We start from the raw sequence: 24,693 nt of genomic DNA on the forward strand, positions 1-24,693 counted from the left end.
GAGCATAATATGTGCAATTGACAGCTTGCAGTCCTCTACCACCAGCAGCAGTTACTGTGTAAGGGTGTGGCTGGCTCGGCCGTCACATCTTTCTACTCCTCCAGAGATCTGGTTGCCATGGAGAACCAGGTGGAGCCCAGGTGGCTATGAGAGCTTACCCTTAGTAGTAAAAAAAAAAAATCCCTTCATTACTTTATAGCATTATACTCAGCATTGTCACTAAGCCAGTTCCAGTGTAATTAAACACTTAATATTATGTGGATTCTCATTAAGGTTGCATGGACTGAAGGATTATTACAACAAACAAAATGTCTTAAACATGTATGTGACTTCAATTGAGCCCTAGAGTGACAGGAAGCAGTATTCTCCCCAACTATACTCTGCCCTGTGCTGCACTATGAGATGGGATGCAGTCAGTGGAGGCTGCTGAGGGGAGGACGGCTAATAATAATAACTGGAATGGAGTGAATGGAATGGTGTCCAAAACATGTGTTTGATACCATTCCATTCACTCCATTTCAGCCATTATTATGAGCCATCCTCGCCTCAGCAGCCTCTACTGTATGCAGTGAGAAATAAACAGCCGCCCAACACTCTCTGGTGCAGTAGTGCCATCTCTGCTTCTTGTTGGTCTGCTCTGTGCTGCTGAACTATGGGATGTTGCTAATGGAGGCTGCCTCCGGTGTGAGGATGATAGCCTGAGTCAAAGAGTCAATGTGTTGAGGGGGAGCCTTTTAGGAAGACAGACAAAACAAACTCAACCTGCTGAACACCTGCACTACCCTGTAATCCCTCACTGACTGACCATGCAGGGCCAAGACCAGGCCATGTCCACTTACTTTCTGACAATAGTGAAATGCACTATAATAACACCACCACTGTGGCTGCATGATCCTGAAGCTACAAGCTCAGAAAACAGAATTTTCTTGGATCCAAGTTAGTCAAACAATATAGATTTTTTTGATTTTATTATTTAGACATATAGCTAATAGTTATAAAACAATCAGAGCAAAAAAACAGGATTGCATTTAAGAGCATTGAAGAGAATGTTTTATAAGCTCAGGGTCGATCGATTACTTATACACCATCCTCGGTATCTATGTAAACTTGAAATAAATAAGTCAAAAGGATAATTTGGCTATGGCATGAAAAAATACATGAATAAGTCTCACATAAATCACACAAAACATAATTTACATAAGATCAATTCAATAAATAAATAAATAGAAAATAACCATGATGGTTTTAGGTGTAGTATATTGGCAATACACGTGTAAAATAACAATAATGATACAATATCTGGCCACTGATAAATAAGACATTAAAAACAATCATTATTCGACATATAAATTAAGGCAGTTTTACAGCAGGAGTGTACATGAGCTCTAATCCAAGGCATTGATGGCTACACTAGGGCAAACCTTTCAAATTGTATTATGTTCAGAGACAAAGCTAAAATTGAATGTCCACAGATTCACAAGCTAATAAAGTGATAGATACATTTCCAGCCTGTGAATTAAAAGGCAATTGTATGACAACAGTACAGCTAGGATATGCCTTTCTTAGGTCTAGAAGCTAATGCAAAAGCACTTGTGCAGAGATCCTAGAAAAATAAAGTTAACAGTCTAATGCTTTACGTACTTTAGATAAACTAAGCTGAGTCTGAAAAATATATAATTCAAGCTCCAAACGGGATTTTAAATCCCCATTATTAAATGCAGTGGTCGAGGACCGAGACAAACTTCACGCATACTGTATGACGTCCACGCGTAAAGGCACAGGTACCTCTTCAGTTTAACAGGCTGGTCGCACAGGCATCTGAAGGAGTATAACTTGCCTGTTTTCTGAGGGATGACATTTGTTGATGTGCCGTGTAAGTCCCGGAGAACTATAGAACATGGCAGGGCAGTATTTGCATGGGTAGACCTGCGAGGAGTGGAGGAGGCGGATGTGCCTCTCCTGGTTGACTCTGTTGGGAAAGTCCTCTCCACAAACAGGGCACAGGTGGCACCCTGAGGAACTCAGATTCAATGGTGCGTGGCTTGGAGTTTTGTCACTCGGTTTTCCTTCGTTTTGGGATAAGGGATAGGCATCGTGGACCTCACTGCTGGTATTGTGGGAAGCTGTGGCATGTTGAGATATGATGTGCTTTCTTAGGTATGCCTGGCGTTTAAACTTTTTCCCACAGTGATGACAATCATAGAGACCCTCCTCTGATCCAACTGATCCCGACTCTGACAGCCCGGGGCTGGGTGTGTCTCTATCACTCCGGCCCTTTATTTCATCAGACACAACCTTGTCGAGCGCGCACATCTTATCACTCTCTGATTTAATATGTTGTGCACCAGACATTGACGCGTTATTTTGAGGTTTTGGTTTGTGCCAGCGCCTGTGGGAGGCTAGGTTTGCCGGGCAGCTGAAAACCTTATCACATTCAGGACATTTGTACTCAATCCTCACTATCCTGGAACACTTATGCTGGGCCAACGCGAAGGGGTCGCCATATGCTTCTCTGCACAGTTGACAGACGAACTCACCGAGAGGCTTGTCACCTGCTGCCGGCTGTGGTCTGGGTTTTTGGTCGACGGGAGCCTCTTTAATTTTGAGCCCAAGCACGGGTGATGTGGTCATCTCGTCTTCGAAATGTAGTTTCTTGATAGCTTTGTTTTTTTTTGATGGAGGCTTGTTTTTACGCTCGGTGTCGCTTGAAGGCCTTTTGGTGCCATTCCCGGTGACAGCGGGTAGATTTGGGTTCGTGGTTGTCCCGGTCCGATTGCAGTTACTAGTACCGATTTTTAGGTCCACAGGGGCAAAGAGGGGATCTAAAGTGGTAAGTGATGCAGGTGTGGGAAAGGATTCAGCAGACACCGGTGAGCCGAGATTGAAATGTCTCTCTAAATATCCCTGTTCATGGTCTTTACTGACGGGCCGGGTGGGGCTGTAGAGAACCTGGTACAATGCCTCCGGGTTCCCAAACTGAACAGGTTTAGCATCTTGTCCGGGGGCTGCTGCTGTTGCTGATGCCTCGCAGAACAGGGATGCTGCATCTGCGCGCTCAGGGAAGGATGCGAAAGCTTGTATTTGTTGTCCCTGCTCCACCTCATCAGAGCGGACCCTGTAAGACATAGGGTTTGGTTTCTTGTTCCTTTTCACTAAAAATCCTCTTGGCATTTTTGCGATTGACGGAACAGATTAAGGCACTGTTGACGCACAGATTAAGTTGAAATAAAATCCAGGTTCAGGTTATTATTACAGACACATCGGACACTTTGATTGTTCACCGTTCCCCTGGCTGCTATTGATTCGTTCTCCTCCCGAGATGCTTTCATCACGACATAGCTGCACTCGTTTTAAGGGGAAATTATGATATTGTTCTCGCCCCTTGTTGCCTCATCCCCAACCAATCAGATGGAACTAAGATCCCTATGGATTTGCGGAGTTGGTTTGGGAGGGTGGAGAGAAGGGCTTGGTTTCGGGTGGAAATAAAGGAGGATTTGCAGCTTGCTAAGCAGATGTACCTGAGTTTTTTTTTATTTATTATATTACTATGCACGCATTGCCCCCTCATAACCTCGTCCCGTCGAAGGCACACGCCGGGACCCTCCTCTTTTTACGGTCTGATGAGTTTGCATAGAAATGCACACGTGCCTCGGCTTTGTGTCCCTCCTTTATGCGGGCACACAAAGATCTGCCAAAAAGGAGATGTCCATTACTACACAACAACCATTAGAATCTAAAATAAAAATTAGGGAGGGGTGCCTGATTTATCGGACAATGGCAAAGATGGTTGGGGTTGGTGTTATTTATTAGTTGGCCCACCCAAAATATTATCTTCTGTGCAGACACACACACACACACATTGCTGAGTTGCATGTTTTAATCTGTTTCAATTGCATAATTATTAAGCTTTATTCAAGGCTAAAGAAAATCGACAAATTGTTCAACCAATACAAAGTTTAAACTACAGCCTATTCCTTTAAAACACCACATTAAAAAACCCCAAACAAGCAAATATTTATATTGGAGAGAAAGAAAAAAAAGCAACAAAGAAACATTTCAAGGCATCCATAGCGACATGTGTTGGATACGACAGTTGAACTCTGGACATATGAATCAGTCATTTTACGCATACATAATTAATGAAACAGGGTTCCCTGCTTTGCATTACAATGGCAGCGCTTTTGCAAGCTGTATCCCGCTTGTGATTGAAAAGGAAATTGCACGGTAAAATGTGCAACAAAGCAATCTGGCCAATAGATACTTTCGGCGCGTGCTGTGCGTGATCAGTGTGGTTTGAACAAAGCCGACCGTCTCCAAACGGGCCCTACCATGATTATCTCTCCGTTAAAAACAGCCAAACCCAATTCCTTTAGGGTCATATCCCATCTCTAAAATATAGACTAAAGGCTATCCACCACCATGGCGAGGAACGAGAAGACTTGTCTAGTTTGGCTAATAGTTTGGCTAATGTTTGGCTAATGCTAAATCTTTTTCATTCCATAATAATTTGTGCGATAAACCACATGCCAGATGTCTGACCAAGTCTTTTTTTCTTTTGACAGAATTTGAATGGCATAGGCCTCTCCGGTTATTAATAGGCATATACATGTATATAACTATAAAGTTGCTCAAACTAATCTGAAATAGGGCTACGTGAAATTATTGTAATTAAAGTAATTATCCAAGGCCCAAACAATAATGCAAATGATAATTTAAGATCTTTTTCAGTAGGTAAAATCTTTAAAAAGTGTTTGAAAACATGATATTCTAACATGACCTACAGTACAAGCCTATAATATAGGCCTATAGGTCATGTTAGAATACCATGTTTTCAAACACTTTTTAAATTGCCTTCCTCTGGGAAATTGTTTGCATTAAAATGGCTAATTATTCAATAGCCAGGGGATGACACAATTCATTGGGTGTCATTGAGCCATGTCATTTCATAGATTCATATATTGTACCAATTAACGTTTATTTTACCGAGCTATTTGATAATCGCTTGAACGATCCCATACCTTGAGGCGCGTGTGCTCAAAGGCAGTGAAGATTTGAGCCTCATTACCATACAGCTGTAGAATATAGAACCCCTTCTCGCACTCACTAAATTCACTTTCATCTAGGCCTAGGTCGTATCAGTCATCCCAATAACATTTGCAGTTACAATTACAAGTGACCTTTTAATGCGAATTTGAGCAAAAACTGTTATGTGAGAAAGCAGAATTTGACAATTCGTTGTGACTTTATTATAACACTTAATGAGGATTGTTTTGTTTTCTCTGTTTTCTCAAATCAGTCAACTTTAACTTCTCATAAAATTAAGACAACTACAAGTTAGTGTTCTTGTTCATGCTAAAAGTGTGTACATAGCCTAATATTATTGTCTGTCTAAAATCACAAGTACATTTATTAAAAACATTGGCTACTGTATTTTCTGTTCAAATGAACTCAATTGAATGTCAATGTTTTTACTACAGTTGGATGATTCTACAACGTTTAAATTAAATAAAAACAATGGAATATTTCTTTGTGATGAATATGTCATTTAAAATGTGGGTTGAGGTAAAATAAGATGTCGGAGCAGTTACAGTAGTCCAGGCTGGGCATACATAGTCAGGTGGTACCTGTTGTACCTCAGGTAATTCAGAGTGCTGGTCTTCAGGGAAGCCAATCCCCCACTTGTTTCAAACACCTTCTTGAGAAACACGTTCGGTTCCTCAATAATGTCCAGCTTCTCATCTACCATTCTCTGAACGAGCTCTGAAATTGACACATCATTGTGGTCCTGGAGAAAGAGAGAATGCCTTCGTTAAAAGCCCCCCCCCTCAAAAAATACCATAGCAATGACAAATAGTATCGGTAGAAAGATGAGACAAATCCAACCTGCACTTTAGTTGATTCCATTATCTGGTGCATTTCCTGCTCAAAGTCTGCAAAGCGATCATGATATATCGCCAGGCACCATTTCTCCCTGAAATAACTACCAACACCCCCCCCCACAAACACACACACATACAAACACACACACACACATTTAGTGCATTCACCTAAGAACCCACAACAGAACAGCAACAGCATGGACAATTCATTATTTTAACAGTTGATGATGTGTTCAGTCAGCTCCAATAATGACATTGAGAGTGGCCTCATTCAGAGCCATGACAAGGGCCAGTGATGAATCCAGATGTAGTAAGTGTTAGACAGCCTTATGAACACGGCAGGGTGGCTAAGCTTCTCCACAGAGCAGAAGAAGCAGATTGGGGACCTGCATTAATAGATTAGACCCAGGGACAATGGCTCCTATATATGGCGAGTTGAAACATCAGAAACGAGCTCACTCAAACACCAATCTCCAACCGCTAGCCTACCTGCAAACACTGACAGGGAACAGTATCCTGAAGACATACTTCTTCTGAGAGAGCTGCCTACTCAAAATGCAGATTTACATAAAGACAGTGTGTTGGTTTACTTTTTTCCTTGACCATACTTGTATTGTCTGTAAACATTTGAAATGTAACTATATATTACATGGCCAAGAGTATGTGGACACCTGCTCGTCAAACATTGTTTCAAAATCATGGGCATTAATATGGAGTTGGTCCCCCCTTTGCTGCTATAACAGCCTCCACTCTTCTGGGAAGGCTTTCCACTAGATGTTGGAACATTGCTGCAGGGACTTGCTTCCATTCAGCCACAAGAGTATTAGTTAGTTTGGGTACTGATGTTGGGTGATTAGGCTTGGCTCGCAGTCGGCGTTCCAATTCATCCCAAAGATGTTCGATGAGGTTGAGTTCAGGGCTCTGTGCAGGCCAGTCAAGTTCTTACGCACCGATCTCGACTAACCATTTATGTATGGACCTCGCTTGTGCACGGGGGCTTTATCATGCTGAAACAGTCCAATGTTGGCAAGCTTTATACCACTCCAGCCAACGCTTGTCAGTGCATGACAATCTTAGGCTTGTGTGTGGCTGCTTGGCCATGGAAACCCATTTCATGAAGCTCCCGACAAACAGTTATTGTGCTGACATGGTTTCCAAAGAGTGTTGCAATCGAGGATATATTATTTTTTACACGCAACGCGCTTCAGCACTAGTCAGTCCTGTTCTGTGAGCTTGTGTGGCCTACCCTTCACGGTTGAGCCATTGTTGCACCTAGACATTTCCACTTCACAATAACAGCCCTTACAGTTGACCGGGGCAGCTCTAGCAGGTCAGAAATTTGACGAACTGACTTGTTGGAAAGGTGGCATCCTATCCCGGTGCCAAGTTGAAAGTCACTGAGCTCTTCAGTACGGGCCATTCTACTGCCAATGTTTTTCTATGGAGATTGCATGGCTGTGTGCTCGATTTTATACAAGGTGTGGCTGAAATAGCAGAATCCACTAATTTGAAGGTGTGTCCACATGCTTTTGGGCATCTAGTGTATCTTTCCAGAGACCTGAATCTCCCCACTCGCTCCTCTCTGTGGTGTACTGTAATGTAAACCACCCCAGCAGCTACCTACCTGTAGAGGTCGTGAACCAGCCCTTCATCATAACGGGAACACAGGCGGTTGAGCAGCAGCTCATGTTTCCCATAGAGACACAGGTAGTTGGAGACTGGGAAGGGCTTCAGTGACAGACAGGTGATTGTCTCCACCATGCCGTACTGGTTCAGGTGCAGGTGGAAATAGTTGCCAGTCTCAATGCGGCCAGTCAGGATCTCTCTTCCCTGGGGAGAATAGGACAAATCAGACAGGGATTTCAGTATTGTTGTTTACATCACAACTTGTATGAGAACTTGGAAAAATAATCTCAATCTTTTTCAGAACTTGCTTTTCAAAATAAGCAGTCACAAAGAGAAATGCATACTTATGTGACAAAATAATCAAGCCATGCACTTTCTAGTGAGGATTTAAAATGGTACCTACCTCTACAGGGTGAACTGCAGATGGTCTTTGCTCTGGTTTGGTAGCATGGAGATAACTGTATCCTCCTGGCAGTCTACCACCTTGGTAAAAACCGTGTGTACAGATAGAACAGCTGAACTGGGTTTTATGGGTCTACTGATGCCAATAAACAATGAAAACCAAGGCATGACTCCCAAGTCACAGACATGTCTTGCTTACAGGGTCTGAAAATAATGTTTCCAACTGTGGGATGCTTTGAAATACCTAATTAGTGTAATATTTATAAAAACACATGGTAACTTGATGAGCAATAAATAGTTACAGTACTATATTTATGTTCAAATGAACAGAATTGTATATGTGTGGATAACTACCACAGTTTAACAGACAATGCTGTAGAATAATGCCGGGTGATGAGGTATTTCTACCACTAGGAAAAACGTTCAAGGCTTTTCAATTTGTTTGAAACTGACAAAAATAAGTGGTTGTTTTGTGAGCACAGCTCTTCACCTGACCTTGTTTACCCTGTGACTAAACAAATACAGAATCGGCCATTGTTATGGTTCATTGTTGTTTGATGATCAAACAGTAAAATGAGAAAGAAGCGAGTAGCTCAGAGATTCCATTACTAGGGAACAATGTAGCATTACAATAAAATGTGAGATGGAGTACATTGTCCTGAACAGACAGGATAACAGGACATACAAGGTGCAAAACTTTGGGTTTTGAATAAATCAAAAATGATAGAAAAAAAAATGGCAATTAGTTATAATTAGAATTATGACTCAATCAGTATTATAAACTGGGTGATTCGGGCCCCAAATGCCAAGGCTAAAGGCTGTATCCATGCACTCCGCGCTGCGTCGTCATTAAGAACAGCCCTTAGCCGTGGTATACTGGCCATATTCCACATCCCCTCAGGCCTTATTGCTTAACTATAACACATGGATGAAGATCATTTCTCTGGCTATTTCTGTGTTGGACGGCAGCAGACCTTGGATCTTGGCTTGTGTGTAGATGGGGATTAGGCGGTCCAGGTCGGCTGGAGAGTTGACGGCCGGCTCCAGCGTGGGGTCGAAGAAGGGCAGCAGAGCAGCAGCCAGCTCCTGGCCTACCTCCCTAGAGTTGAAGCTGGAGTGGGACCACTGGTCTGCGAGATAGCGCCGGGCAAACTTGGTGAGGGGCCCGGCTGCGCGGATGGTGGAGTCGTTCGTATGGAATGTGGTGTCTATGACCAGTCGGCCGTCGTACACCAGACAGGCGTCGTTGATGGTCTTAAAGGCATCGTAGTCCACACCTTTGGAGGAGAGGTTCATAAAGACCTACAGAGAAATCAAGGATGGTTAGGCAGTTTTACTACATTAAATTATCCTGCTACCAACTATTTTACTCTGCTCATACGATTATGAAATCCACAATTAAAATGGACAATAAGAGACCAAAAATGATTGAAGCCCACAACACCTCTGATATACATTCCATTTTAGAGACCTGTTACAAATTCACTGAATCAAGTATGAAGCTACTGCACCCTAGTAAGAGCGCCTCTTTTCTCTCAGAGATGGTGATTTGGACTTACAGAGCACTCCAGCCAGAGAGGCTGACTGTCACTGGTGAAGGACAAGGAGGTGATTGGCTCAGGGTTCTGTCCGTCATTCATCTGGGCCAGCAAGCAGTTGTGGTGAACATGGACCCCACTCTTCTCCAAGGCCTTCTTCATGGCCTTCTCCACTGTGGGGTTGCTGAAGCACGATCTGGGGCTGCAGCTGGAGCCCTCCGTGGTGGGCAGATGGACCAGGTGGATGCGATAGCCTTGGACATCCAGGCATAACAGAGTCTCCACACAGGTGTACACGTCAATGGTGTTGCCATACACTATGGCATTACCTGTAGTGCCACAAAAACAAGACATTCCAACAAAAAACAGATTGAATGAATAGCGAGCTTGATGCAATTTACAATCACAAGAGGATTGGTTGAAATGTATTACAGCCAGCCTTCTCAAATTACTCAGATGCTATGTGGATGGAGAAGATCGGGTCACTTGGCAACAAGGGGGCATGGCAACCACACAAAGACTGCCTAATCTTCTCTTTGTCAGTGAAGAGCTGTGGAGGAGGGATGAGATGAGAGCAGCTATTTGAGTGACCTCTGAATTCTTACAGCTCAGCCTCTCCTGATGATGAAAACTCACTGATGTTAATAATGACAGTAATAGGAGGATCTAAATTAGTTTAGCCTCAGTGAATGTGTCCTTTGATGCACACGTTTCAGAAGTGGCCCTTTTCTCCTCGATCTAGCCATCCCTAACCTTGGGCTTATTATCCTAAATGGGAAGAACAACCATGGCTGGCGCATTCCAGTTGATTTGAGACAGTAATGTAGATATTGTCCCTGAATAAAATAATTTCTAAGGCCTGTATAAAAAAGTATTGTACTATTTTTTTGGGGGATAAAAGGAGAAGAATTGTATAATAGTATACATTCAAGTAAGCATCATTCTGGTCGAAAAACTAGAGATCATCCCAAATTTTGTAATCATCATTTATAAGGACTGCAAGCATGAAGTTGATGCATTTATGTAGAATGAAAGCTGTTCAATGAAGCACCCCACTTTTAGTCAGGGCTTTGCTTTTCTGTCTCTGTCCATGGTGCTGAAGTGGACGGCTACAGCAGTGCCACTACAGAGGACAATGCGCATGTGACTAATACAATTTGATTAGATTTGATTTGAACCAATGTCTTCAACGTATTTTTTTTGGTCTACATTAGATTCATAGTAGAAGTAATTTGCATTTAGTAAATGATTTCCTCCATAATGAACAGATCCCCTAATTAATAGGCTTAATCTGAATCACTGCACATCTCATATTTCTTCAGATGAAAAATATGAATTCTACTTAAGCACATCAGTCTTTTCATTAGCAGAAAACTTTACATTCCAAATAGCACCCTATTCCCTTTATAGTGCACTACTTTTGACCAGGGCCCTATATAGGGAATAGGGTACCATTAGGGAGCTGGCCTCTCAGAAATTAGTATCACCCTGTAAATGGAGGGAGATGGAGGAGGCAGACCTGGTTGAGAGAAATGAAAGATTTCCCTCTCACTAATTAGACCCTAATTATTCATAGACTTTTGAATAATGTTACATCCGTGGAAATGAATGTAAGGGCGCTATCATGCCTTTAGCACTTCCTACATACAGTAGTATACCAAACATAAAGAACACCTTCCTAATATTGAGTTGCACCCCCTTTTGCCCTCAGAACAGCCTCAATTCATCGGCGGGTGGACTCTACAAGGTGTCGAAAGCGTTCCACAGGGATGCCGTCCCATGTTGACTCCACAGTTGTGTCAAGTTGGCTGGATGTCCTTTGGGTGGTGGACCATTATATATATTTTTACACTTTCTTTTTTATTGAAGAACACAAACAAAAAACAGTCTGGCAGGTACAGTATACATCATGCGTACAACAGTAACATCATCTTTGAATTAGACAATGTACAAAACCCATTTTTCCCCATATTCCTGGTCTCTCCATGTGTTCTTAAAGGTCATACGCTCCATATAGTGTATTTCTTAAACAATGTCTACCCATTGGGTCACGGGGTCTTTTTGTAGCCATTTCCTAGTGACAGCCTTTTTACTGGCTGCCAGTAGGACCTTCAACAGGTACTTTTCTCTAGTGTGTAAGTTATCAGGTATTTCATCCAAGGACAAAGAAATTCATGTTTGATGAATGCTTGTTCTATGTCAAAACCAGTTAATTTTTTTCTTATTAGTCCGCAGTAGGATTAAACAGCAGGGTAGGACCAAAATATATGAGTGTGAGTTTGATTTCAGTTTAGGTGTTGTGAAGAAACGCATAACATCCTTCCAACAGAATTCTTTCCCATACCTCAAGTTAGTAGAGCTTAATTGAGTCTTAAATCAAATCAAACCTTGATATCCGTTTGTCCCATTCCCTAAACTGTTTAGGTGGGATGTGATTGGGCAGTGATTGGAACAAATACAGTTACCTCGGCAGGATGTTAATTTGGATTGTTTCGATTCTACTACTAAGATCCAAAGGAAGTGAATTCCACCTGTCCAGGTCATCATATATTTTCTTGTTGGTGGGAACGTAATTCATGTCATAAAGTTGGGGTGTATCTTTTGGTAGGTTTACTTTAAGATATTTAATGGATAAAAGGTCCACTGGAAGTTATACCTGCTCTTCAGTGCTTCCTGTGGGGTATGATTATATACTAGGGCTTGGGTCTTGTGTACGTTAAGCACACACCCTGAATATCTTCCAGATGTTTGTAAAACATCCATCAATCTAGTGCCTGGGTCTTTAAAGAACAAGAGAACATCATCAGCATACATGCAAATCTTATGCCCACTGCCTCTTACTGTTACTCCCTCTAAATATGGGTCCTGTCTTATTGCCTGGGCTAATGGCTCGATGTTCAAGGAGAAGAGCCTGGGTGAAAGATTACAGCCTTGTCTTGCCCCACATTCTAAAATGATAATTCGTGACAAATGTCCATTAATCTTTATTCTGGCAGTCGGACATGAATAGTGTTTTGACGCAGTGTATCACTTCTTTGTTGAAACCAAATCGATACATAACTTGGAATAGATAATCCCAACCCACTGAATCAAATGCTTTTTCTGCATCTAGACTGATTAATATAGCACTTATCTTCTCCTGACTGACGTGGTCCATGACATGTAATGTTCTCCTTATGTTGTCTGTCTATTCTGTATGAACCCAGTTTAATCCCCATTAACCAATTTTGGGATTATGTCCTCCATTCTTTTGGCTGTTAATGATGCATTGTTTATAATCCATGTAAAAAAAATTGTGATAGGTCTATAGGAAGTGCATTCCTGCTTATCTTTACCCTCTTTTGGAATTACAGATATTATGGCTTCTCTCCACAGTGGTGGTAGATCCCCCTCCTGCAGAGTCCAGTTAAAACAGGCCTGAAGTAGAGGTGTTAGTTGTTCTCTGAAGGCTTTGAACCATTCTGAAGGGAAGCCATCAGGGCCTTAAGTAGAGGTGTTAGTTGTTCTCTGAAGGCTTTGAACCATTCTGAAGGGAAGCCATCAGGGCCTGAAGTAGAGGTGTTAGTTGTTCTCTGAAGGCTTTGAACCATTCTGAAGGGAAGCCATCAGGGCCTGAAGTAGAGGTGTTAGTTGTTCTCTGAAGGCTTTGAACCATTCTGAAGGGAAGCCATCAGGGCCTTAAGTAGAGGTGTTAGTTGTTCTCTGAAGGCTTTGAACCATTCTGAAGGGAAGCCATCAGAGCCTGGAGACTTGTTCACTTGTAGATTAGACATTGCATTATTCATTTCTTCAGTAGTTATTTCTGAAGGAAGTCTATCATTTTACTCTATCTCAATGAGGGGAGATCAAGTGAGTTAAAAACAATACTATTGTCTGTGCATCTACCTTCTCTGGTTGCTTGTACCGATTTGTATAGTATGATTCAAATGCATTCTGTATTGCATCCAGACATTCTGTATTTCAACCACAAATTGTATTATGTGCTTGTTGTTTTCTGAGTCCATGCTAGAAATTGTGTTGCCTTTGAGCCTGATTCATAATATCATTGTTTCAGGAACCTAAGCTTTTTCTCAAGTTCTTCACTATAAATCTGGTCAATTTCCTGTTTTACCTTTTGAATGTCACGTAATATAAGCGGGTCTTTGAGATGACTATGAGATCGTTCTAAGTTTCTTAGGGTTTCCTGTAATTTCAGCAGTTTTTGTGCTTTAATCTTTTTCTTGAGAGATGATGTGGATATGATCTTTGCTCTAATAACCGCCTTAGCTGCATCCCACAATGTAGGAGATACTTCCCCGTTATCATTACTCTCCAGATAGACATTCAATTCTGTCTTTATTGATTCCTTGAATGCTGGATTATTTAGCTTACTTGAATTAAGCCTCCATATAGTATTTATTGGTTTGCTATTAAGGTGTAGAGTTAGGTTAACTCCAGTATGATCCTTCTGCCCGATCCTACATCTTTAGACTTGTGCCTATCTGCTCTGTACATGAAAAAGTAAAAAGTATATTCCCTTCCTGACATATGGAAGTTGTGCAATACATGATTCCTGTAATATCCTATTGATATTTTAGCAACCAGACTTATTTACCTATTTTGATGTGTGCTGTCCAATTCTGAGTTTGAAATCCTGTTAAAATCCCCAGAGTGCCAGACGTTTCCTTCCTAAAGAAGACCATGTCACTCCCCGGGGACACGTATAATGTACATTCAATAATGTAACATCCTTGTGATCCAGTTTACATTTAACAAGGATACATCTACCCTCCTTGTCTTTTATATATGACATAAACAAAACATTTACTGAATTTGGGCTAAAAATTGCAACACCCCTTCTACCCGTTTTATAAGAGAAAAAGCTATCCCTATAGCCAATTTTCTCGAGTTTCTCGTGATCAGGATGGGATAAATGAGTTTCCTGCCAGAATAATATGTCAACTCTCTCCCGTTTCATCTTTGCTATTACCTTACTTCTCTTGATGTCACTCCCCAGTCCGTTTACAATGAGACTTAGGACCTTAAATCCAGATGATGCATCAATATAAACCCCAAAACCTGTGTACCATAACAGCCTGCTTAACATGAACCTAAAAAATAATGAAAAATCAAGAACAACAGAAAAGTAAACCAAAGTGGGAAGAGACTTTGCTATAAGGACTCTCATGTCAGAGGATTGTCCCTTGCCTCTGGAGTTTGAGGGAATGAACCTGACCGCTGGAAAGCCCCTTGCTCAAGTATCAAAATGCGTGAAGCAGTCTGAATCAAAACCTGTTGGAAGCAAAAATAAAAAGGCCGCCTTTTTGTCGCCGACACACATCGGATAATTACAAGAGCAAAATAGGAGTGTAATGTAACAGAGGATAAATAATGGAACAGTAACAGTCTGGTCTATATATTATATCCTATATAAGCCATCAACCATATGCAGTTCATTCATTGAATCTTCCCTATGATACAATATGTCCTTCTGTCGCCTCGTTGTCGGTGTCATCAAATCAAATCAAATTGTATTAGTCACATGCGCCGAATACACCTGTAGACCTGAAGTGCTTACTTACAAGTCCCTAACCAACAATGCAGTTTAAAAAATATGAATAAGAAATAAAAGTAACAAGTAATTAAAGAGCAGCAGTAAAATAACAATAGCGAGACTATATACAGGGGGTACCAGTACAGAGTCAATGTGCGGGAGCACCGTTAGTCGAGGTAATTGAGATATAGGTACATGTAGGTAGAGTTATTCAAGTGACTATGCATAGACAATAACACAGAGTAGCAGCGGTGTAAAGGGGGGGGGGGGGGAATTAAAATAATCTGGGAAGCCATTGGATTAGATGTTCAGGAGTTTTATGGCTTGGGGGTAGAAGCTGTTTAGAAGCCTTGCGGTAGCAGAGAGAACAGAGAACAGTCTATGACTAGGATGGCTGGAGTCTTTGACAATTTGTAGGGCTTTCCTCTGACACCGCCTGGTATAGAGGTCCTGGATGGCAGGAAGCTTAGCCCCAGTGATGTACTGGATCGTATGCACTACTCTCTGTAGTGACTTGCGGTCGGAGGCCGAGCAGTTGCCATACCAGGCAGTGATGCAGCTTTACAACCTTTTGAGGATCTGAGGACCCATGGCAAATCTTTTCAGTCTCCTGAGGGGGAATAGGTTTTGTCGTGCCCTCTTCACGACTGTCTTGGTGTGCTTGGACCATGTTAGTTTGTTGGTGATGTGGACACCAAGGAAGCTCTCAACCTGCTCCACTACAGCCCCTTCGATGAGAATGGGGGCGTGCTCAGTCCTACTTTTCCTGTAGTCCACAATCATCTCCTTTGTCTTGATCACGTTGAGGGAGAGGTTGTTGTCCTGGCACCACACGGCCAGGATAACATTAGCTAATAGATCTGTAAATAACGTGACCATATGTAATGTGTCCATATAGGCGACATACTTCAGGCTTCTCACTCTTACAAAGCAGCGGGGAAAAATATGGGAGCTGTTTTACCTCTTGCAATGTCAATCATAACGGTCCAATAAGCCTAACATCTCGCCGTGACTATTACGTCCGTAAAATCCGATTTGTTAGTTTCTATCTTCGTTGGAAATGCCTGAGTCTCTCTCGAATGTGAACGTCCTCTCGCCAAGGTGACTTCCCTCTTTCTCCGTGACTCTGCCCGCCGACCACGGTCCATGGGAGGAGCTGCTTGAGTCTTTCAGCCAATGAAGATGCCTGTCTCCTGATGGTATACTCCACTGGGACACCCCTTGAATTCAGGTCTTCAGCAGCCTGCATGCTATTTTGAAACAGGGTTGTTATCCAGAAATACTCACATCTTTGCCGGGAATGTTGTTTGGAAGCGAATCTCTTTCTATTTTAGTACCTTCTTAATAGGGGAGTATTCCTTCCTTCTTTTCAGCATCTCTCCCACATAGTCATGATCAAAGAACACTCGTTGGCCTTGGAAGTTAACAAGCTTTTTCCAGGCTACACGGAGGACTTGTATTGAATTGTAGGAAGTGCACAACTATGGATCTTGGTAGGTCACCATTGAGGGGTTTTGAGGCCAGAGCTCGGTGTGCTCTCTCGATTCCCAAGTCAGTTTCGTCTTAAAGTATTTATTTGAATACACCCTCCACGAATTTGGGCATTCAGTATTTTTCTGTTCCCTCGACCACAGAATAAAGTTTAATGTTATTACGACGTGAAAAACCTTTGAGTTCTGTCACCTTTGCCTGTAGTGCATGCTGGCTTTTCAAAGACTGCACAAGCTCGTCCTTTATTGCAGTGTTCTATGTATCCATTTCCCCAATGTGCTCTTCTGCATCTCCCATTCTTTTGTTTTCTTCACGTTTCTGGTTAATGTCCTTCTCGAACTCACGTAGTTATTTTCGTACATCTTCTCGGAGTTCCTCTCGAAAGGGTAATTCCTCCTTTATCACCTCACGGAATGAGGGATATTTTGCTGCTGTTAGCTCGTTTGTGCTAGCATTAGCCATCTCTGTTTCGTCAACAATTTTAGTTTCTTCTACCTTGTTACGGACTATCGTTGTAGCTCCACAACCTATTCCTGCTTCCCCCTTTCTGTTGTAGCATAAGTTACTATAATACTCAGAGTAAATACTTGAATTTATGGGGGAAATACCCAACAGATGTGCAGTACGAAAAATCAGGCAGCCATTTCCTAAATTGCATCACCAAAAGTCTGTGGTGGCCCATTCTTGATACACGGGAAACTGTTGAGCGTGAAAAACTCAGCAGTGTTGCAGTTCTTCACACAAATCGGTGCACCTGGCACCTCCTACCATACCTGTTCAAAGGCACTTCAATCTTTTGTCTCGCCCATTCACGCTCTGATGGCCCACATACACAATCCTTTTCTTAATTGTCTCAATGCTTAAAAATCCTTCTTTAACCTGTCTCCTTCCCTTCATCTACACTGATTGAAGTGGATTTAACAGGTGACATTAATAAGGGATCCTAGCTTTCACCTGGATTCACCTGGTCAGTCTGTCATGGAAAGAGCATAATGTTTTGTACACTCAGTGTACATACTCACTTGGTTAGCAGCCAGTATGCGTCAATCCTCATGACAAGGAGTGGCATGATGGCAGAAACAGATTGGTATCCAGGCCACATACATACCCTTCAGCTCCACAAAGTTGTTGAGCAGCCACTGGTAAGCGGTCACACAGTCGTGGTGGTCGTTGAGGGTGAAGAGGTTGGATGGGACGGGCCCGGTGTATCTACGGCGGGGCTGGGCTGGGAGCTGGCTTTTGGGGGGAAGATGGCTGCCGTCCACACCAGTGGGACAGGAAACCTAGCAGGGACGAACCCAGAAATCCTCACAGCAATCATTCAAGTTTTAGAACATCAATACAGAATCATGTGATTATGAAATTATGACTATTGTGACAAAATAAAATAAATAAATGACACTATAGAAATCGTGCTTTAATTTCCCCCAACACTATGACATAAAACATATTATACATATACTACTACTACTAATTATAATCTTATATGCAGGATGTCCCTCCAACCTGGTACTGCTGGCCTGTACAGAGGATGAGATGATCATAAGGCACTTTCCTGCCCCCAGACACCAGTACGTGCTTGGCTGCCCTGTCGATGCCCACCATCTTGCCTGTCACCACGTTGATCCAGGAGCGCAGAGACATCTGGGCATGGTCCCTGTCGCTGGAGCTATGACTGTGGGCAGCGAACAGGGGCACAGAGGTAAAATGTTTTGTATGCTAGCGTATTATGGAGCCCGTTGAAAGACATCCTCGAACTCGAAAGATTAAATAATGCATAAGCATTAATGAGTTTTCCATTGACGACTACAGTCCACCACGTAGGACAAATGACAACAAGAGAAGCTGCAGGTGTCTCACCTCGTGGACAAGAATCTCATATTTTCATTGGTGTAGTAGCCTGGGAAGCCATGCGTGGAGATCAGAGTCATGTTATTGAACCTCAGGTGTGGGCTGGAGAAGGAAAGGAACATACTGTTTACTGGGAAGATAACCCTGACTCATGAGTGCAGCTACTGTGCATTGCAGAATAGGAGAACGTTTATTTTCTCAGAAATGATGACCTCATCCTACCTAAACACAGATGCTCTTGACCTGATGATCAAAACGTTGTATTTCGCCAATAATTATCTTTCAGCGTTCCTGTTCCATTTTGTAGTAGTGGGGAAAATCTAATACCTAACATATAGTACATGGGTTCCAGGAAGAATAGAGGACATCACAGAGAAATGAGCACAGGCTCTCTCTGTCTGCAGTGTTCTGTTATTCTCTGAGAGCTGAGTGAGGGGGCGCAGATGCAGCTGAATGGTTCCATCTAATACCCCTATTGCATTTCATCTACATCGGTATGCATTAAAAATCCTTTATTTTCTAAACCTCATAGTAAAAGCCCTTCCTTTTGTTTTGTCTGGTTTTGTCCCCAGTCTGTAGTGTTCCTCTTATGCGTTTACTATCAGGAGTGTAAAAGGTCTCTTGTGATGTAAATGTCCTCCTTTGTTCTGTGCCAAATGGACATTATCCCTATTGGTGATACAACAGAGAAAGCCTCAATGGTGTTGTGTGAAAAAGAGATGTACACTGAGCTGAGCCATGTCATGTCAAGCTTTAGATCGCCTGCAAGTCTGCTGCCTCTCTCTGGGAGGGAAAGTGATTGATTGATTTTGGCTAATGAATGCACTGCATCTAAGTCACAAATGTGTGTAGGAAGTGAACAAATACCTTTTAAGGCAACACAAACTTGTTTTTTCAACACACAATAGTTAATACAACCCTTTAATGTTGACACTTGGCTTGCTGTATAGAGAAACTACTTAAACTACAGTCTTTGTTAAAAATGGTAGCCTAATCCAGTGTGTTTTCTGGTGAACAGAGAATAATCAGAGCTCATTTTAATCCAACTTTCCATGTTAATCTGAGCCAGAAGGTGGGTTTAACGCCCAGCACTGAGGCATTAAGGCCTGTTATTGGGTTCTGGACGTGACCTCCTGGCTTTCTGTCTGTCTATTATCAGGCGCTGACAGACAACCGCTGTGACCCCGATGCTCCACTCCCCCCACCCCACCCCACTGACCACCAGGCAGAGAGGCCGAGCCACCGCACCAGCTCTTTATCTGTCTGCCCTTCTCCCCCTGATCTGACCCTGTCCCACTGAGGAGTGGGGGTGGGCTGGATGGAGGGGGATGGAAAGCTGGAGGCCAGCCGTTTGAGTTGGCCTGATAAGGGGGCCCAGCAGGGCCCAAGCTGACCCATCACTCAACCGGCCCACTGCTAGCACCGCCTCACCATTAGTTTAGTGGACACTAACTGCCTCATTAGTCAAGTGATTAGTGACAGCAAACACAGATCGCTGCAGAAGATCCCTGACAGGAGAACAGTGGAGTGTCTAATTAAAGGGCCAGCTCCGGGCCCTCCTGAATGCCAGCCCCAGGCAGCTGTGTGCCCATTGCATCGCCGCCCCTGCCTGCCAACCCCCTCACTGAGTTATGCACGCTCCCTCCCTCCACGCTGCTTTCACATCCACACACAATGACGCGGTTGCTTGGTAGTTATCGGCTGGCGGCGAATGAGCAGAACCTAGACGCCATATTGTTTGGAGGAACAGTTCATCTCAAAGACGGAAAGAATACAAAACATGTAGCAGTGCCTCCTTTTTCTAGCCAACCAAAAGTCTGGCAACATTTCCAGATATTGGATGCCTGGAATAAAAGACAAATTCAGGAGAAAAGTCATTCTGAAAGTGAATGCTGTTGACATACACTTTAGACAAGTGTTTTTACTCGTGGTCAAGGAGGGTTGTCGTGTTTGCAGGCTTTCATCCAAGCCTACAGCTATAATGACTCATTCATCAAATCAACTAAACATCAAGACTTTGATAAGCAAGAATCTGCACAACACATGTGTAGATAGTCATAAATAAGCTTTCTTAACCTATGCAAAACATACTGTAATAACAAAAGGTGTGGTATTGGTGTTTGTTTGAAGGTAACCATGAATTCAGGCCAATACTAAGCTGTAAGATTGCATTGGTGGGAGAAGGGATGGTTGTGCATTCACACATGTTGCTCTGGGTGGGTATACTCATATTTCTACTAATCACTGCTGCTAAAGCTGCACACACTGCTGCTCTAATACCTACCAGTCTCTCCCATTAATTACAATCATCTAGAGGAGGATGTCATTGAGCTTCCTCTAATACACACAATTCTAAATGCAAAATTCTAAATGCAATTTATGAATGCCATGTATACAATTTCTCAATACCAGAAAGCAAGCACCTCCAGAAATGCTAAGCCAGTGTCTGATGCCCCCACTACCACGATCCTGGCATTGATGGTGACTTTTGGTTCCATGGTTAGCTTTCGGTTGATGTGGTTGAGAGCATACGAGACCTGAGGAGAAGAGAGACAGCGTGTGTAAAAGTCACAGATTCATCCATTTGATTACTTCAGAAGAGTTCTCCAGCAATCTAACCAATATACAGTACCTGTCACGCCTGCTCCCGCTCCCCCTCTCTGGCTCTCGAGGGCACCAGGCTGCCCATCATTATGCACACCTGTCACCAGCATTACGCGCATCAGCGCTTCATTGGACTCACCTGGACTCCTTCACTTTGTTGATTGCTCCCTCTATATCTGTCTGTTCCTCAGTTTGTTCCCCGGATCAGCATTAATGTAATTTTGTTTCCCATCCAGACACTGTCCGTGTTTTGTTTCTTGTCCGTTATTCATTAAATGTACACTCCCTGTACTTGCTTCTCGTCTCCCAGTGTCTGTCCTCGCAGTACCAGTCAAACATTTTGGACACACCTACTCATTCAAAGGTTTTTCTTTATATTCTACATTGTAGAATAATAGTGAAGACATCATAACTATGAAATAACACATGTAGTAACCAAAAAAGTGTTAAAGAAATCAAATATATTTTATATTTAAGATTTTATATTTAAGATCAACCCTTTGCCTTGATGACAGCTTTGCACACTCTTGGCATTCTCTGAACCAGCTTCATGAGGTAGTCACCTGGAATGCATTTCAATTAACAGGTGTGTTTTGTTAAAAGTTAATTTGTGGAATTTCTTTCCTTCTTAATGCATTTGAGTCAATCAGTTGTGCTGTGACAAGGTAGGGGTGGGTATGCAGAAAATAGCCCTATTTGGAAAAATACCAATTATGGTAAGAACAGTTTAAATAAGCAACGAGAAACAACAGTCCAACATTACTTTAAGACATGAAGGTCAGTCATTGCGGAAAATTTGAAGAACTTTGAAAGTTTCTACAAGTGCAGTCGCAAAAACCATCAAGTGCTTTGATGAAACTGGTTCTCATGAGGACCGCCACAGGAAAGGAAGACCCAGAGTTACCTCTGCTGCAGAAGATAAGTTCTTTAGAGTTACGAGCCTCAGAAATTGCAGCCCAAATATATGCTTCACTGAGTTCAGGTAACAGACACATCTCAACATCAACTGATCAGAGGAGACTGTGTGAATCAGGCCTTCATGGTCGAATTGCTGCAAAGAAACCATGTAACATTTTGGCTGACCCGACCAAATACACATAGACCACTTTTCTTTCTTGGCCCAAGAAACACGAGCAATGGACATTAAACCGGTGGAAATCTGTCCTTTGGTCTGATGAGTCCAAATTTGAGATTTTTGGTTCAAACCGTCACGTCTTTGTGAGACGCAGAGTAGGTGAATGGATGATCTCCGCATGTTTGGTTCCCTCCATGAAGCATGGAGGAGGTGTGATGGTGTGGGGGTGCTTTGCTGCTGATACTGTCTGTGATTTATTATAGAATTCAAGGCACACTTAACCAGCATGGCTACCACAGCATTCTGCAGTGATACGCCACCCCATCTGGTTTGGGCTCAGTGGGACTATCATTTGTTTTTCAACAGGACAATGACCCAACACACCTCCAGGCTGTGTAAGTCATGGAGTGCTGCATCAGATAACCTGGCCTCCACAATCACCCGACATCAACCCAATTGAGATGGTTTGGGATGAGTTGGACCGCAGAGCAAAGGAAAAGCAGCCAACAAGTGCTCAGCATATGTGGGAACTCCAGGTGAAGCTGTCCTCAAGGCAATGGGTGGCTACTTTGAAGAATCTAAAACATAAAATATATTTGTATTTATTTAACACTTTTTTCGTTACTACATGATTCAAATCAAATCAAAGTTTATTTGTCAAGTGCACCGAAAACAACCTTACAGTGAAATGGACATGATTCCATGTGTTATTTCATAGTTTTGATGTCTTCACTTTATTCTGCAATGTAGAAAATAGTAAAACTAAAGAAAAACCTTTGAATGAGTAGGTGTGTCCAAACCTTTGACTGGTACTGTAGATGACAAACATAACTATTGCGTTCCTAAAAGGTGTATTAATGTGCACACCATTTTCCCATTTGGGTTTATTTGAATGACAATGGCCTAAAACCCAGAGATTGGCATTTATCAGAGCACTTAACTACAGAAAAGAGAGTACCAGTTTTCAGAAAAAAAATCGTAATATTATTTTAGCAGCGTTTATACAAAAGAATATGGAAATGTCTTTAAGGTTGATGTTCCACTGGAAACGCTGAGTGAAACGTAATAAGTGCCAATGCTCCTACTTAAATACTAACTATTTTATTATGAGTACTGGCCCTATTGAAAATAAATGTCCAAATGTCAGAGCATTCAATGCAAAGTATAGACTCAGAATGAACACAGAGAACATTGTGTTATCCACAGAATCTCCTCACCAATAATCAAACTGTGATTTTAGTGCGCTAATTGGTCCTAGAGCACTCATAATTAGTTGCATTGGTTCCCTGTTGGATGGAAAATGGCAGCACACCCCAAAGGAAGGGGAAACCTGCGGTTGGAATTCATCTTCAAGTAATATTTAAGCTATTCTCAGTAGTGCCTGCTCTGTTCTTAAAAGAACACATATAAGTTCAAACTCTGACTTCATGTGAAAATGACCAAATGTAATCAAACCTATGTAATTAAAGTGCAAGAACATTCTCCGTTCAGTTAATTACATATTTTTTTCTGCTTTGTAACGAACCCCCTAAATAATAATCACCTGAAATACTCCAGCTAACCAAACAACACGATGCAGGTCTGATTCATGCTCTGTCTTGTGCAGGTAGGTATAGGCTAGTGTGGGCAAGTGCAGCTGTCTTTATTCCCTATCTTTGTGGAAATGGTGCCTAACCTTTTCTCTAATATAATGGCCGGGTGCTGTGACCATGGCACTGGGTAATACGATCTGTTATTGACAGAGAGGGAACAGGTGCTTTAAATTTGATTAATACATCTGTGCTGGACACCAGGCTTAGATTACGAGGCTGAGGCTGTGTCACAAATGGCACCAAATGGGATCTGGTCAAAAGTAATGCACTATATAGGGAATAGGGTGCTATTTTGGATGTACACTAAGAGACAAAGCTGTGAGACATCGCTCTGCTATCCTCTTATCTACATGGCAGCCTGGATATGATGGTTGCCGTGTTACTAAATGGAGGTTTTAAATTGGATGGCCTGGAACAGGCGAATGCAGGTGTATCTGTTAATACACTGAGGGAGAGGGGAGTGCCACGCGGTACACGTGACACATATAGGAACATGTACTCTCAGATTGATTCTATGATCTAAGATTAGAAAGCATGAATAACTGTGCTTATGGTTCAGAAAATGCTGTGTGCTATAGCTGTATTGATTTTATTAATTTTATAAATAAAATATTAAAGCTGCAATATGTAACATTTTGGGTGACCCGACCAAATTCACATAGACATGTCAATTATAGATCTGTCATTCTCATTGAAAGCAAGTCTAAGAACCGTTAGATCTGTTCTATGAGCACTATTTCTATGCTTCCTGTTCTTAAATTTTGTTTAACATATTTTACTTTCATTTGTACATCAGCTTTATTTTTGTTATGGAAAAGATATTTCACAACGTTTAGATGGTACAATGATTCTCTACACTATACTTGCTTGTTTTATCACATAAACTGAAATTAGGCTATTAGAATTTTAGCAACCAGGAAATGGTGGAGCGATTTCTGCAAAGTGCATCTTTAAGAATATATGCTGTGATTAGTGACACTCATATGGTGAAAGTATTACCTAATAAAGTTCTGATTTAGTATAATATTACATTTGCTGCATATCCAAAATGAGTGTCTGATTAAGTCTGAAATGCCTTCCTTTCCTTGTCTCCTTTCCTTCT

The 24,693-nt window shown here is 42.1% G+C and overlaps 2 protein-coding genes across 5 annotated transcripts in view; both read right to left on the reverse strand.

Moving 5' to 3' along the window:
* Positions 1 to 937: 937 nt before the first annotated feature.
* LOC110529466 (insulinoma-associated protein 1a-like) lies at positions 938 to 4,362 on the reverse strand. The gene has a single exon (XM_036984852.2). It carries the CDS (start codon positions 3,169 to 3,171, stop codon positions 1,795 to 1,797), a length of 1,377 nt encoding a protein of 458 aa, XP_036840747.2. The 5' UTR covers positions 3,172 to 4,362; the 3' UTR covers positions 938 to 1,794.
* An 807-nt stretch (positions 4,363 to 5,169) lies between these two features.
* cfap61 (cilia and flagella associated protein 61) overlaps positions 5,170 to 24,693 on the reverse strand; it is a 28,067-nt gene continuing 8,543 nt past the window's right edge. For all 4 annotated transcript variants that reach the window (XM_090242645.1, XM_036984850.2, XM_036984849.2 and 1 more), the window contains exons 17-26: positions 20,730 to 20,857; positions 18,330 to 18,422; positions 17,976 to 18,144; positions 17,578 to 17,752; positions 9,467 to 9,774; positions 8,882 to 9,209; positions 7,909 to 7,988; positions 7,504 to 7,709; positions 5,884 to 5,980; positions 5,170 to 5,785 (exon numbers count right to left, since the gene is read on the reverse strand). In XM_090242645.1, coding sequence (XP_090098771.1) covers positions 5,585 to 5,785; positions 5,884 to 5,980; positions 7,504 to 7,709; positions 7,909 to 7,988; positions 8,882 to 9,209; positions 9,467 to 9,774; positions 17,578 to 17,752; positions 17,976 to 18,144; positions 18,330 to 18,422; positions 20,730 to 20,857 — 1,785 coding nt within the window. In that variant the 3' untranslated portion in view covers positions 5,170 to 5,584. The remainder of the gene's footprint in view (positions 5,786 to 5,883; positions 5,981 to 7,503; positions 7,710 to 7,908; positions 7,989 to 8,881; positions 9,210 to 9,466; positions 9,775 to 17,577; positions 17,753 to 17,975; positions 18,145 to 18,329; positions 18,423 to 20,729; positions 20,858 to 24,693) is intronic.

The sequence above is a fragment of the Oncorhynchus mykiss genome, chromosome 8 (assembly GCF_057628025.1).
Source record: "Oncorhynchus mykiss isolate SJ-2025 chromosome 8, ASM5762802v1, whole genome shotgun sequence".
Lineage (NCBI taxonomy): Eukaryota > Metazoa > Chordata > Actinopteri > Salmoniformes > Salmonidae > Oncorhynchus > Oncorhynchus mykiss.